Below are 13511 nucleotides of genomic sequence, written 5' to 3'. Positions count from 1 at the left end.
CACAATGAGAAATAAAGAAAATTGAAATAAGTAATGTTAGACTCTTCTTTCTGCCTTTCCTCAACAAGAGTTAAAAATCTCAAAATATTGATTTTTATATTTTCTGTTTATCTGTTTTGTCCACTGTATCTCTGCCAGTTGCCCCAGGCAATCAACAAAGCTACGCTTGTTCAGCCTTTGATCATCTCTGTGCTAGAAGATTAGCATATGCATACTCTCATCCTCCCCTTTATCCTGTTAATAAAGCTCCAAACTCCCTCTGCTGATGTTCAAGAAAGCAATCCGCTCCAGAGCCCCCGATGATTTGCCCCCATTCCCTCCTCTGCTCAGGACTCGGAATGCTAACTACTATGCACGAGTTGTGTAAGTGCTTATCCACCGGCCCTCTGAGGAGCAATTCTTACTTGTTTGATGCAGTCCACGTTTGACAGACGTTCCCGGATCAGATTGGCCCAAAGCGCATTGGGAATTTTCTAAAGAAAGAACAAAAAAAAAGGCTGAATATTCACAATTGAGTTCAAAAGGAATTTTACCATGCAGGCATATTCCGGTTAAAGGTGAAGTGAGATGTCTTCTTAAAAATAAATAAATAAATCTGCACAAGTCTCGGGTCATTAACATAGTATATCAGAGAGTTAATAAGGGCACAGAAATCAGTGTTAAAGGTAAGCTGAACACAAAGCCTACATCCATGCTTTCTGCACACTGACATGGAAGCAGTGCCAAGTTTTGCACAGTAACACACACACTGGACATCAGACCTGCAAAGGGATCCCTAAGAACATCACATCCCCAAGTAGTCCTTTTTACCACAAGTATCTGACCCACTACTGCTTCACGGGCCAGTGGACTCAGCGATAGTGACTTAACACCCGTCACGTGAGGCAATGAGAATCACAAATAAGAGAGTCTGATTTTCAGGTTTGTTTCATTGCTTCAAGTAACTCTTGCTCCTTCATCATCCAGAAAATTTAAAATAGATTTTATGGTTAATTTTAATGTTAAAGTTTATTTTTAAACTCAGGACTGTGAAACAGAATTGAAACTGCATATGCCATTATTTTCCGAAGTGCTATTTCCTTCTGTGACTATTGCTTTGCCTTTATCTAGAGATGTTCGGTAAGTCAGTATTTGCTATCTGACAGAAGAACAAAGTTCCTCCACAGACTTCACGTTCCCCGTTCCTAATAATTGTTCCATTATTATATTAGATTTCCTGACTAGAAATTAACAATACCCTTCTTTCCTTCTTGGAAGATTTTTCTTCACTATATTGTTAATTTAGGCCTACATTCTACACTGAACTTGGTTAAACAAACTCTGTGTTAGCCAGTTGAACGTGGTAAAGTCTAAACCATTGGCCATGCCAGTCAGAACAGCTGTTAATCATTTGATTAAATGCTTTGTCTCAGTCTCATCCATTGTGTTATTATTGGTAAAATGAATGCTCAGAAAAAAAATTCTGTAGTCAAGTTCTCTACTTTCCAAGTCAAAAAATTATCTTTCACTTAACAAGGTGGGCTTCACTCTCCATTCCATGCAGTTCCATATATTGTGGGTACCCATCTCTTTCTTTTAATCAAACGGTCTGAAGGGCATAATCCTAAATAAAGAGTATTTCTGTAGACTTACATTATACAGAAGGATGTAGATTGATATAATGAAAATGTAGTTGATTATGTGAAAAGATTTCCTAATAATGAGACAATTGTTTCTTCATTATATCGCGACATGATTTCACCAGAAGTGGTGGAAGTGCTACCACATGAGTCACTTTAGAGTGGAGAAGGCATTCCAGAATACACAAAAGAGACCAGTCTGGCTGTGGAACGGACAAGGTGGCCCAGTCAGGCAGTGGATTTTCTTGTTTTGTTTTTATCTACTGTCCCCAGTTCTCAGTGCCTTTCCTAATATCAGCCATTCATAAGGCAACATTCAAGCAGGTGAAAGAGAAAAAGGGAAAGAAATTGCTGTGTTTCTTGAAAGTCAGCAGGTCCCATAGGGTGGTGTGTCAAAGCCTCCTGCAGCCTCTTGCTGCTGGAGCCCAGGTCTGCAGCTTTGAGTCTGTCACCTTCCAAAGGTACCTCATGCTGCTATCAGAAGCAGCTAGTGTCTGTCTTTCTTCTTTGATGTGTCATGTCAAGACAGGCTAGCGACTGCCGGAGGTCCACTCTGCTGAGCTTTGCCAGACCAATTTAAACCGAAATTATACTAACTTCTTTCATTGCAGTGCTATTCTTAGTCCTCTCTTTGGAGCGGGGTTTATTGCACAAAACCAATCAAGGACATGTGGGTATTTCAGTGCCTCAGTTCCTTCTGCTCTCTGTGGCTCAGCTCCAGTCTCATTTCCTGGTCAGCTTTCCTCCTACTGAGCAGTGGCCTACAAAATTATTTTCAATAGGTTGCTTGATGAATGCCTAATTATTCAACTAGAAATCGTTAACTCTGATACGTGTCAGACAGCACATTTACCATTTCTCTCTCATAAACATTCACATCAATATATCACGGGACTGGAAGATGGGACTGCACCTCCCAGAAATCTGCAATAATGGCCAATGACCCACAGACATTTGATAACTGCAGAACTCTATCTTACCTAAGGCGCTCGGAGCCTGTCCCAGCATTCACTTTAGTTAATGGAAAGCCCTGCTGCTGTGGTATTTTGTTTATGTTCAGACCACTGTTCTATTCACACTGGTTTAATCACTATTTCCATCCTGCTGAAAAACTGTACTCATTCATGATTCATTTTAAATATTCCACGATATTTCAGGGACATCAGACTTCAGCTTACATGCCTGATCTACTCAGAGTTGTATTTTCACTGTTCTCTTCATAAAACTGCTACACTTTTTTTGAGGGGGGAGAGCACTTTCACCAGACATTTTTATTGGAGGTTTTGGATATATTTGTTCTGAAAACAACTACAGCTAAAAACTTGTGACTTCTCCAAGTCCATACCTTGGAGAGAAAAGCAGCCAAGTTTGAAGAAATTTGGTTTAGCATTCCAAGAATTATGAATGCTTAGATGTAGCTTGTTCATGTAAATACACATGAAAGGCTGGTCTTTTTTTTTTTATGTATACACAAGACTGGGACAGTTCCTATTTGTTCCTTCATAGAGGCTTGTCCTGGAATAGATTAGAACACTGAACATGCCTACATAAGGATGCCTTGGGCTTTCCTCTCCTTTATTATATTTCTTCTTAAAAAGCACAGGGATATGATGCAACTCTACAGCAGTTTTAAGTCATTAAGTAGTAGGCAAACACTTTAACTGCACTTTCATATAGCATTAAGAGCACACCCATCCCACAATTACCACAGCTGTTTCAACTTCTTATTTTATCCAGTTAACAGGAAAAGTGAAACATGCAATAGCTCATCATTAGACTTCACTATAGGAAAAACCTGAAGGTGCTTCCTATTAACATTATAATAACTAGAGATGAGGGAATAATTTGCAATGATTTATCCAAAAATGTAGCCTCTTTTTCTGTTCATGGAATATTTAGTGATAGCTCGTGGTTCTTCAAATTTATTGAATACTCAAAAATATTTTACTTCTTTTTGGAATATTTTTTACATGCAGCATGATCACATTTTGCTTTGAACAGTCAATATTTAAAACTCACTACCTGAGCTGTGCTCATTAGTAAGTGGCCAGGTGTGTGTTAGTGAATGATTGCATGTCCAGCTTTAAAAATTGAGCTTCAGAGAATAATCACATATTTTTAAATACTCCTTCCATGAATTCCTGTGCCAGGAAAACTCAAATGCTTTAACGTTCACTGGGAGCAAACACAAAAGAGATGAAAGCTTGGCTAAAGATAAGTAAAAATATGTGAACAAACATTTGCAGATCTTTCTGCAGCATTTGTCCAGATCTAGTAACATTGGCCTACTGACCTAAAAATGAATGACCTTTGGCACTGGGATTAATTTAGCCACAGTAACCTTATATGCATGAAATATTCCTCCAACAACATTAAATTGTGTTACATGATCTTCACAGCAGGATTTCAAAAAACTGTATTAGTTCCCATTTATCCTCTTCCCATGTATTAAATTGCTTTGGCCAAGCCTACAACTTCTTAGTGCTCTGTCTGTATCAAAGATAGTACACACAGGTATTGTTCTGGTCCTGAATAGACATTCAAACCCTCTTAGTGCTAATGGATGTTAGGTATGCTAGAGGAGTCAAGTTTACCACTTGCTTCAGCAGAACCAGGGGTCACTTACAGCAACAGTCGATTTAGCCAGCAGACATGAATCAGAAAGGGAAAACACAGCTCTTGGGATGACAACCTGGCTACATTTTAAGTCACTGTAAAGCTTGCATTGATCTAGAGGAAGCAACGAGTTCCCCTTCTAGTTTTAGGAGTTACATTTGAAGAATCAAACTCATATAAAAGAACAAAAGAAATGATTTAGTGAAAACGTTCTTCTAGGATCTAACGTCTCAAAAACAAAGGCAAACTGCACAGTACTAAACCACCACCAGATTCTGCTCTTCGGGCTCTCCTTACTACCTGATTAGCCTTGACATTTTTGACTTTCATCTTCTGCACCATCCATCTTTTTAAATCAAATAAGCCCAAAAGGACACCCTTGAAAGTGCGTCTGTATAGTCTGAAATATGTTAATAATTACAGTAATTAAACCAAAGGGAATTTTTGTTTTAAATTCTCCCCCTCCAAGTTGAAATTTATGAACCAAGCAAAACAATCTTTAATAATTAGAACAAAGATTTCAAAGTATATATTCTCAATAAGAATAATTTTATATCATCACAGCCACAACCAAACCTTTTTGCCAGGAAGTTCAGTGGGTTCAACAAACTCTCTCTCAGATCTTTAAGTATATTACTTGAGGCATCTCCAAATTGCATTCATTAATTCAGTGTAATAAAACATTACCCTATTTTCAGCCTAATTTTCTTTGGAAAAATAAATTAATCTATGTATCACACCATCTACCATCTCAGCAAATTATTAAGCGACCAATTTGAAACAAATTTAGCAGGGGTGTGGAATTCTCACAGAGATGAAATTGCTTAAATTTTTATGAAAACAGGTGGCAAGGGGGAAAAGATAAACTCAAACTAGTGGACTTGCTAGAGAGTGTCACAAAAAAACGGACTTCTTTCATTTATTACTCATGGAACACCTTGACACCTGGAGAAAGGAATCAGTTAAAAAGGCAGGAATTGGAAGCAGAGATGCTTTTGTGTATTGAGGATATTCTTTCAACATATTTTTCCAATCTACTTGTCACTAGACTTCAATAACAAGACAATTACATTGCTGGTTAACTAATCCTGTGAATCACAACTTTTGGAAAAAAAAGTCCTTTGGACCAACTCCTTTGAACTAAGAGGCCCACAGTGAAGCTCCACCTGTCTGGAGGAACCCGGGGACTCGGAGTTGGGTAGAGTGCATCAACCCAAGAACTGAACCATCTCCCGAGTGCATCAACCCAAGAACTGAACCATCTCCTGAGTTGGCTGCTCTTGCCCCAGCTTGAGAGATTCCAGGGTTTTCAGTAACCGACTGGACTGTCAGAATCCTTTTGAGTTAATGCACCGTTAGTTATTGGTAGCGTGCTACAGAGAAATCAAGCATGCACAACTAAGTAGCACTGTCAGACCAAAAAAAGTTCTTTGTGTAAATATTTTCCAGAGCATTTTGTACCGAAGGAGACCTCAGAGATTCATGCCTATTTTATTGAGATTATCAAACATGCTGAAATAGAAGATGCTTTGTTTAATGATACAATGAACCATTCTTTGAATTGAACGTCCCTGGACTTCTCTCAATTCTGTTGCTCGTGTCTAAGGTTAATGCTTTCAAGACCTCCATTACTTGACATTGTCTTTCTCTCCTGCCCCTATTCTACACCCTGACACATTTTTATCTTTGTTCATGTCTTCTTATCTAGCAGAGGATACCCTTCTTCTCTGAAAGATCCTGTACCTATATATACACACCCCAATGTACAAACCACCATAGAACATTTACTCCGATCTGCTCAACTCAGCAACAGAAATCATGGGAATGCCATATAATTCCTCTTCTGTGACATGAGAACTACTATTATTATATCCTCTTACATACCTGCTTCCTTTCTTTATATGCTTTTGCTTCCTTTGTCAGTGCTAATATTTCCTTGAATAACAAAGTCTCCTGAGAGATACGTATGGCATCCAAGCGTTTACAAAGCCACATTGCCTGAGGGAAGAAGGAAAAAAAAAAAAAATACAGGTCAGAATATTTGGAAAGAAAGTGAAGCATTTTTTCAGAAGGCTGCAGAAAGACAGAGCATTTTCCTATTCTTCCATTTAAGCACACAGAGTATATGTGTAACTTTAAGCAGCTTCTTTTAAAGATGTTCAAGTCTACAGGTTTGAATAAGGTCTTTTTCATCTACTGTACTGTAACACAGATTTTAGAGAAGAAAGCATTCTTCCTAGCACACACTACCACCATTATCTGCAGTTTCTGTGGTCAGCTTTCTCTGTGGTTCAAATACAACTTTGACGTTTTCAGTTAAGTGGTACCAGTGGACGTGACAGACAACTGGCTGTGCAGATGGAGCAATCCACAATACAGGAATACCACAAATGTGTAACTGTGGTACTCCGCCCAGGCTCATCAGTCCTTCTAAAAAGCTGGGGAAACAAGGCAGAATTCTGTTGCATTACCACTGCCGGAGTGAGTTCTCAGAGAGCTCACTTGAACATTTCCATTTAACCTGTAGTGTAATATAAAGGCGTATCCCTTAGGAATGCAATCCTTCAATTTGTCTTCTATCACTTCGGGAATTCTGAAAATTATTTTCTCAGAATAAAATTTTCACAAGTGCTGAGCTCAGGAGAAAGTAAAAAGGTAAGTGGGCAGTATTACAACAATGAAGGTAGTGTACTTACAACTGTAGTTTTCCCAGAAGCAGGTGGACCAAGTATACAAATTCGTGGAGCTGTGAAACAAGAATATGTGAACGTCAAGATGCAAAACAGCAAAGATCCCAACCAGTTTCCCACAACTGCACTGGCGTAATATAAATGTCATCACAACAAAACAATTCTTTCAGCAGGAAATCTGCCTGAATGAAGACTTCAGGATTGGGCTTCACTGGGAAAAAAAAAGGGGGAACACTAAGTCAGTGCCAGATAGGTCTTCTTTTAACCTCCATGGTCAATGAGATTAATACTCTGACTAACCATGCCACACTTAAAGACATTGATAGTTTAGTGGGTGAACCAGAGCATAAGATAAAAATGTTTCCTTATCTGAGTTCAACTTTTATTCCCAAAACATTGATTTAGACTTAAAACATTGTGTGATGAAAAAATATTTTAAGCTTGTACACGCAGGACAGGACTATTTAAGAGTGACTATTATCGTAATCCTAGAATGGTTGAGATTGGATGGGACTTGAGATTGTCTCTTCTCTCATTTCCCTTACACAGTATGGGAGTAAAAATACTTTTTACTTTGTCAAAGCTTTTGGCTCTCATCACAAAAGATGCAATTTCACTGTTTAGTTTCACCTAAATAGGTTGTATCAGGGTTCAGAGATTTAGATTTTGCAAAATTAAGCACTCACTCTCTACTCTTTTTGACAGCTACCTTCAATTTTTCCAGTAGTTGTTAAAAGTAATTTTTTTTTCATCTCTGTATCTTGTGTTTCTCTATTGCAGGTCTGTCTCTTTTCCCTGAGGGGGCGAGGTGCAAAAAATGCATGCCAGTTCTGAGGAATTCTTAATCTAATGCATACAGGCAACACAACAGGCATTACCATTGTAAGCTTCATTGGGAATGAATTAGAGGCAAGACAAACACGGGAAAAAGGAGTAACTCTGAGGAAAGTAGTTGGGACTTTTTCCATGAACACACTTCAGGCTGCAATCCCTTGAACTGTCATTTTGTATTAACATATTTGATTTTTTTTCTCCCTATAACCTGGGAAAGGAAAAAAAAAAACCAAAACAAAAAAAACCAACTCAAACCAACAAACCAAACTATATACAGAAGGGACTGATGTTACTGGGAGTAACATAGGCCAAAACAGAGGAGGGATCTACTCACCCAGAAACCTTTTCAGCTCTTGATAATCGAGGGAGATACAATGTCTGATGGCAGCAGACAGGGAAGGATGTGAAATGTATTTTTATGAGGCCTTCCATGCACTTAACAGTTACTGGGCAGGTACAATTTTTAAACATACATGAAACCCAAATTACAGATTCATCTCTACAAAGTTATCTGACTTGGAAGGTTTAAGAAAAACTCCCCCCTTATTGGTTCCTGCAAGTGCAACAGAACTAGTACACAATGTAGAAAAATACTTTAAAAGGATACATCAGCTGTTTTTATCACCTAATTTCTTTCAAATGTAATGTGATTAAATCCTAGGTTGTTTTTTTTTTTTTTAATCTAACACCTTGAAACTCCAGCCCGGTACTTAGGAATTATTTATAAACAGCGTCATAAAAGAGTGCTCGGGTGCCAACACTAATCAACTTCTTCAAACCACTTCAAAGAAAATCAAAAAACCTTTCCATCCACAGATCCTTTTGAGGTTTAACTAGGAGCATGATTTAAAATTCACAAGAAAACCCTTAGGTATTGAAGCTTTAATACACAGCTTTCTTGGACAAACGTTTGATAAAAAACGAAACATACCATTATATACACCATATCACGCTTTAATATTGCCCAGGGCTACTGTAAATGCTCACTTTGTACTAAATCTGGTTTTCTCTCTGCTTAGTGGCTGGCAGCAGATGGGGCAGTGTAATTCACTGATTTACTCATTTGCACACTTGTAAGACTCCTCTAAAGCATTCTCCCTAAACATATGACACAAGGGCACAACCGGGACACCACTCCATGTAATGTTTAACCCCTTCCAATCAGCAAATAGTATTTAATACTGGAGGTCTGAACCAGCAGCTAAATGAAGTCAGGGAAATCTAGAAAATGCCTTTTTCTTCAGTAACAAATCATATTTCATGCCATGTTTAGTCTTGATGAGATGTTACAGGATTTACTCTTCCAAGTAAAGTACGTTTTAACATTCCACAATGATTTTAGTAATAACAGAATGAATCCTGGAATAACGCACAAGAACAGCTGGACTCACTGAGTGCCATTTAAATCCATAAGATTCTATGATTAATATTAATGCAGCAAAATTTGCTGAACTTGTACGAGAAATCCTTTGTCAAACAGGAAAAGCACATAGTACATGATGAACATTCTTGCAGAACTTTTTTACATTTCTTCAGAGGTTTGACTGTAAAGGAAGAACTCACAGAAATGCCACTTGGATCCCGAAAGCTTTTTTCATTATCACAAACCAAGATACAATGCAGAGAACTAGCATCTTTGTATATGAAAGAATTACCAGTCTTCATACGGTTCTTTAAGATTTTTAGAAGGAACACATGAAAGAACAATAGTACAGAGCCTTAAGCACAAACACTTACCCACACATTTGACCTATGAGATTTTCAAGACAGTTGTAAGCTATAATCATCATTAGACTTGTTTATATTTTTAAGAATACTTTAGATCCTATTATTAATTAAAAAGGTTTTCTAACTTCACACCTGGGATAGATGCAATGCTTCTTTTCCACACATCTCTGTTTGAAATTTTCTCTAGGGCTAAAACTGTCTAGCAAGGCAAGATCATGAAAATTCATCACTCTACTGATGGCTCTAATAAGGGGTTTTTTTTCTTCTAAATAGTCAGCACCTTCCGCCATGATCAAAAAGTAAAATCAACTCTGCTACAGATTTCTGTTACATTATTTTCCATATAATTTATTCTTAAAACAACATTTAGCCTTTAATTTTAATTGGGAGTTCCTTTCCTTTCTTAATAGGTTTTTCCAGACCAAAAGCAGACAGTGTTTTTCCTTTGACAAACAACTACTGTAGTTCTATCTTTAGCCTCTAAGTACTGAAGTCATGAAATGGAAACCTGCCTAATTCTGTTCAAATAATACTGTGGAGCTTAAGAACAAATGTTACCTCAATGTGAAGAAATTTTATCAGCATTCTATCAAACCACATTAAATTCTTTCACATATTTTCTTTAAAATAGATTGGTTACTCATGCTGCCTGCCTCAGAAAAAGCTGGACACAATTTGCAGGAATTTTTTTTTTATATATATATTTAGCAGCATTTCAATCAACATCCAACCTGATCACCACCACGAAGAGCTCACAGCACCTCTAGTGATAATGATTTCATTGATGCTGCAGCAGAACTTTCATAATGGTTTACTATGGTTTTAAAGAATCATCAAAGCAACATGACACCAGCTATCCCTGACAGCTCATGCAGTACAAAAATTATAGTTCAGTTGTGCATATCCAAATATAATCTGCCTAAGGGTGAACAGTTTGTAAATCAAATAATTTGATTGAGTGTACATGCTTTTATTGTGCAGAATACAGGCTTCCTATTCAATTTACCAGGTTTTGTTATACATACAAGTAGGCGTGCTCACTGTTCCTTCATCTGAGATGCCACTGAGCAGTGGAACTCATTAACAGCAGCTAGTAACTAACTAATCAAAAACCAGAGAATCTGCCAGCCCAGGTAGAATAGGAAACCAAATTTACACCTGACAAAAGGAGTAATTAGCGAGCTTAAAGACAACAGGAAATATCAGATGGGGCACAGAACACATTAATAATTGATACACTAGAACTCTTTGTTATTCCCTTAGAGGGTTTCATTGTTATAACTGTTAAAGTGCATTTTTTATTAGATTACCCACTAAAAAAAGAAATTAAAAACATCTTACCTATAACAATTCCAAAATGCTCACCTTTTTTTTTTTTTTTTCCCCCCCCTCAAGACACAGCCTGAAAAGTTTTATCCATCATCTGCCAACTGAAGCACAGCTTTGAAACAGCTGTTTACAAATAAGGAATGGAACTATTTATGGTGTCTCAATTTTCACTTACCATCATCGTTGTTTTGCTTTAAATGGTCTATCATAAACTGAATGGGATCATCTGGCTCATGAATTAATAGTGCTTCAAGCATGTTCTGAAAATAAATAGGACAAAGTCAAGGGGAAATTTAACATCGCTATGCAGTCGTGATATATTGCATTTTTACAGCAAGATTGCAACGAGGATCTTAAAGAGTTTATGAATGCTTATTTCTTTTCTTAAGGCCCCTTTCATGGACAAAATTGAGACTATGAAATCTATTTTAGATGCTGAAAAACTGAAGTAAAGCATGGTCAGAAAATTGCCGATAAAAGAATAACCTATTGGCTTTGGCTTATTTACGATACAGACAGACACCAGAAAGGTTTGGCTTGAGCAGTCTGGGGTCGATAACGGTTGAGTCAGCATTGATAGAAAATCCATACAAGGACTTTCAAAACCAGAGTCAACTTAAATTAGCATCTCTGCAGGGCAAGTTAAAGCTCCTTCTCAAGCACATTCCCACAAGTTTCTGACTAGCCTAGAGGACTGCAGAACAGACAAGACCTGCAGAAAACACAAAAACAGTAACCAAGGTCATGAAGCAGCACATCTCATTTTTGTAACTGTATTAGTCTTCCTCCTACGTGAAAAGCAAGGCGGGGGGCAGGGGGGCAGGACACACACACACACACACACACACACACACACACACAAAGGCTTAAGGCATTTCTTTGAATGTCTATTTTGGAGCCCATTCTCAAATGTTTGAGGTTATACAGGGCCCTGCTTCAGCTCCCACCGATAGCAACGGGGATCTTCTATGAGGACTCTGACTTCACAGGCAGGGAAGGAAGTAACACTGAGAAGCACCAATTCCACAGATTTGCTTACAAGACATTTCAGCACAGACAAGAAGTCCGTAATTAAAACTAGTCATCAAACAGCAACTAATGTTCTGAGTTAGATTATCTACCGAAATGCTCGCACTGGAATAGAACATTTTTTCCTCAAAATCAGTCATAACACTTTAATATTTGCAAGTAAATTCCATAAAGTCTGTATATTCCATAAAATTTTATGTTCTAACCAATTGATTGTCTTTTATTGGAGTGGCCTATCTTCCTTTTCTACTTCATCCACTTCATTAACATAATTAAAACACTCAATTTTATTTATAAACTCTTCCACATGCAAGTTCTGATGCTTCAAGGTCTGGGTAACACAGAGCATAAAGCATAATATTTCTGGTTTTACTGGAAGTTCATTTAAAAATTACTACTTTACAGCAACATTTATTAAAACTAAGAAAACTGAATTTGGTACAATTATCAGCAGCTTTAAAAATAACAAACCAAAGAAAATCTGGTCTTACTACAATTCAAAATTTTTCAGACTGACAGCGATTGATACTTCTACTATTTTGTGCCCAATTCCTACCAGCACTTAACATGCATGCTTCATTTTATTCAGTTCTGCTAATCTCAGTTTAATTTTACACAAGCAGTTCTGTTAATCTCTGGGGGAGGTTCACATTTTGGGTCTCGTGCTTTAGGTTTCACATTTAGGGTTTTGTAAACATTTAATTTTCGGACAATAATTTCAAGCTGTGTTTGTTTGTACCATTATATTGCTAGAATACAATTGAGGCATGAAAAGAAAATCAGACTGAGTAAATCCCATAAGCATTTCATGTAATATGAGGTCCTGCAGCTGCATTCAATGTCTCATGGCATGCAAAGCACAGTATTTCCACTAAAAACTCACAAATATTACACCACACTGGTCATACTAAATGGCCTTGAGTTACATGGAAAAAAAAAAAATGAGGGGAAAAAAAGACTAGGAAAGAAAAATAAGCATCTGTGTGTTTTTCAGTGAGATCTGAAAAAGTAAAAAGACCTTATAGCATAGCCAGAGTTAGCGGAGGCACACAGGGGGAGTCTCTCTAGCAAGTTCTCGTATCAGAACAGCACCAGAATATTTAACCGCTCGCACAAACCTCCCCATGCTCGACAAAAAGGCTTTTTTTCCAGACTTACAGAACAAAACGTACCTTTCTCTAAGGCAGGGAAACCAATCTCGCTATTTACTGAAACCACAAGGATGTTAGAAGTGTTTGTTTGGGTTCTTTTTTTTTTCTTTCTTTTTGACACACATCTCCACAGAAAAGCCACGACGGCAGCAAGGAGAAACAATTTTAAGCAAGATGATGCTGATAAAGGGGCTGCAACGCGCGCGTTACCTCACCAGCTCGTGTCTCGGGAAGGGCAAAACCCTTCACCTCGGCTTTTCCCGCGCTTCACTTGTTCCTGCCTCCTCCTCCTCCTCCTCCCTGTCCTGCCAAACCTGCCTTTTCTTTCAGGGACTCAACACCTTTCTTGCAGAGGCTGCCACTTTCTTCCGCAAAAAATGACATGTATGAACTCCAGCAATTGCCAGTTTATTGTTAAAATAATTTAATTAGCTGACTGAGCCCTCGGCCGGTGCATCTGCCCTCACACGGAGGCCCCGCCCGCGCGCTGCCACAGGCGCCCGGTACCGACCGCT

At 38.0% G+C, this 13511-nt stretch overlaps 2 protein-coding genes across 2 annotated transcripts in view; both read right to left on the bottom strand.

The window, feature by feature from the left end:
• Positions 1-11073, bottom strand: part of AK8 (adenylate kinase 8) — a 71515-nt gene extending 60442 nt beyond the window's left edge. Inside the window, exons 1-4 of the mRNA XM_026860780.1 lie at positions 10992-11073; positions 6932-6981; positions 6120-6233; positions 405-473 (exon numbers count right to left, since the gene is read on the bottom strand). Of these exons, the coding sequence (XP_026716581.1) occupies positions 405-473; positions 6120-6233; positions 6932-6981; positions 10992-11073 (315 nt within the window). The remainder of the gene's footprint in view (positions 1-404; positions 474-6119; positions 6234-6931; positions 6982-10991) is intronic.
• The window catches only part of TSC1 (TSC complex subunit 1), a 36472-nt gene continuing 30663 nt past the window's right edge, over positions 7703-13511 (bottom strand). The window contains exon 23 of the transcript XR_003399615.1: positions 7703-7713. The gene's annotated coding sequence lies outside the window, so the exon portion shown is untranslated. The remainder of the gene's footprint in view (positions 7714-13511) is intronic.

Source organism: Athene cunicularia, assembly GCF_003259725.1.
Source record: "Athene cunicularia isolate RWA chromosome 17 unlocalized genomic scaffold, athCun1 chr17_part1, whole genome shotgun sequence".
Classification (NCBI taxonomy): Eukaryota; Metazoa; Chordata; class Aves; order Strigiformes; family Strigidae; genus Athene; species Athene cunicularia.
The sequence above is the reverse complement of the archived record's forward strand: the minus strand, read 5'-3'. Positions and strand labels throughout refer to the sequence as shown.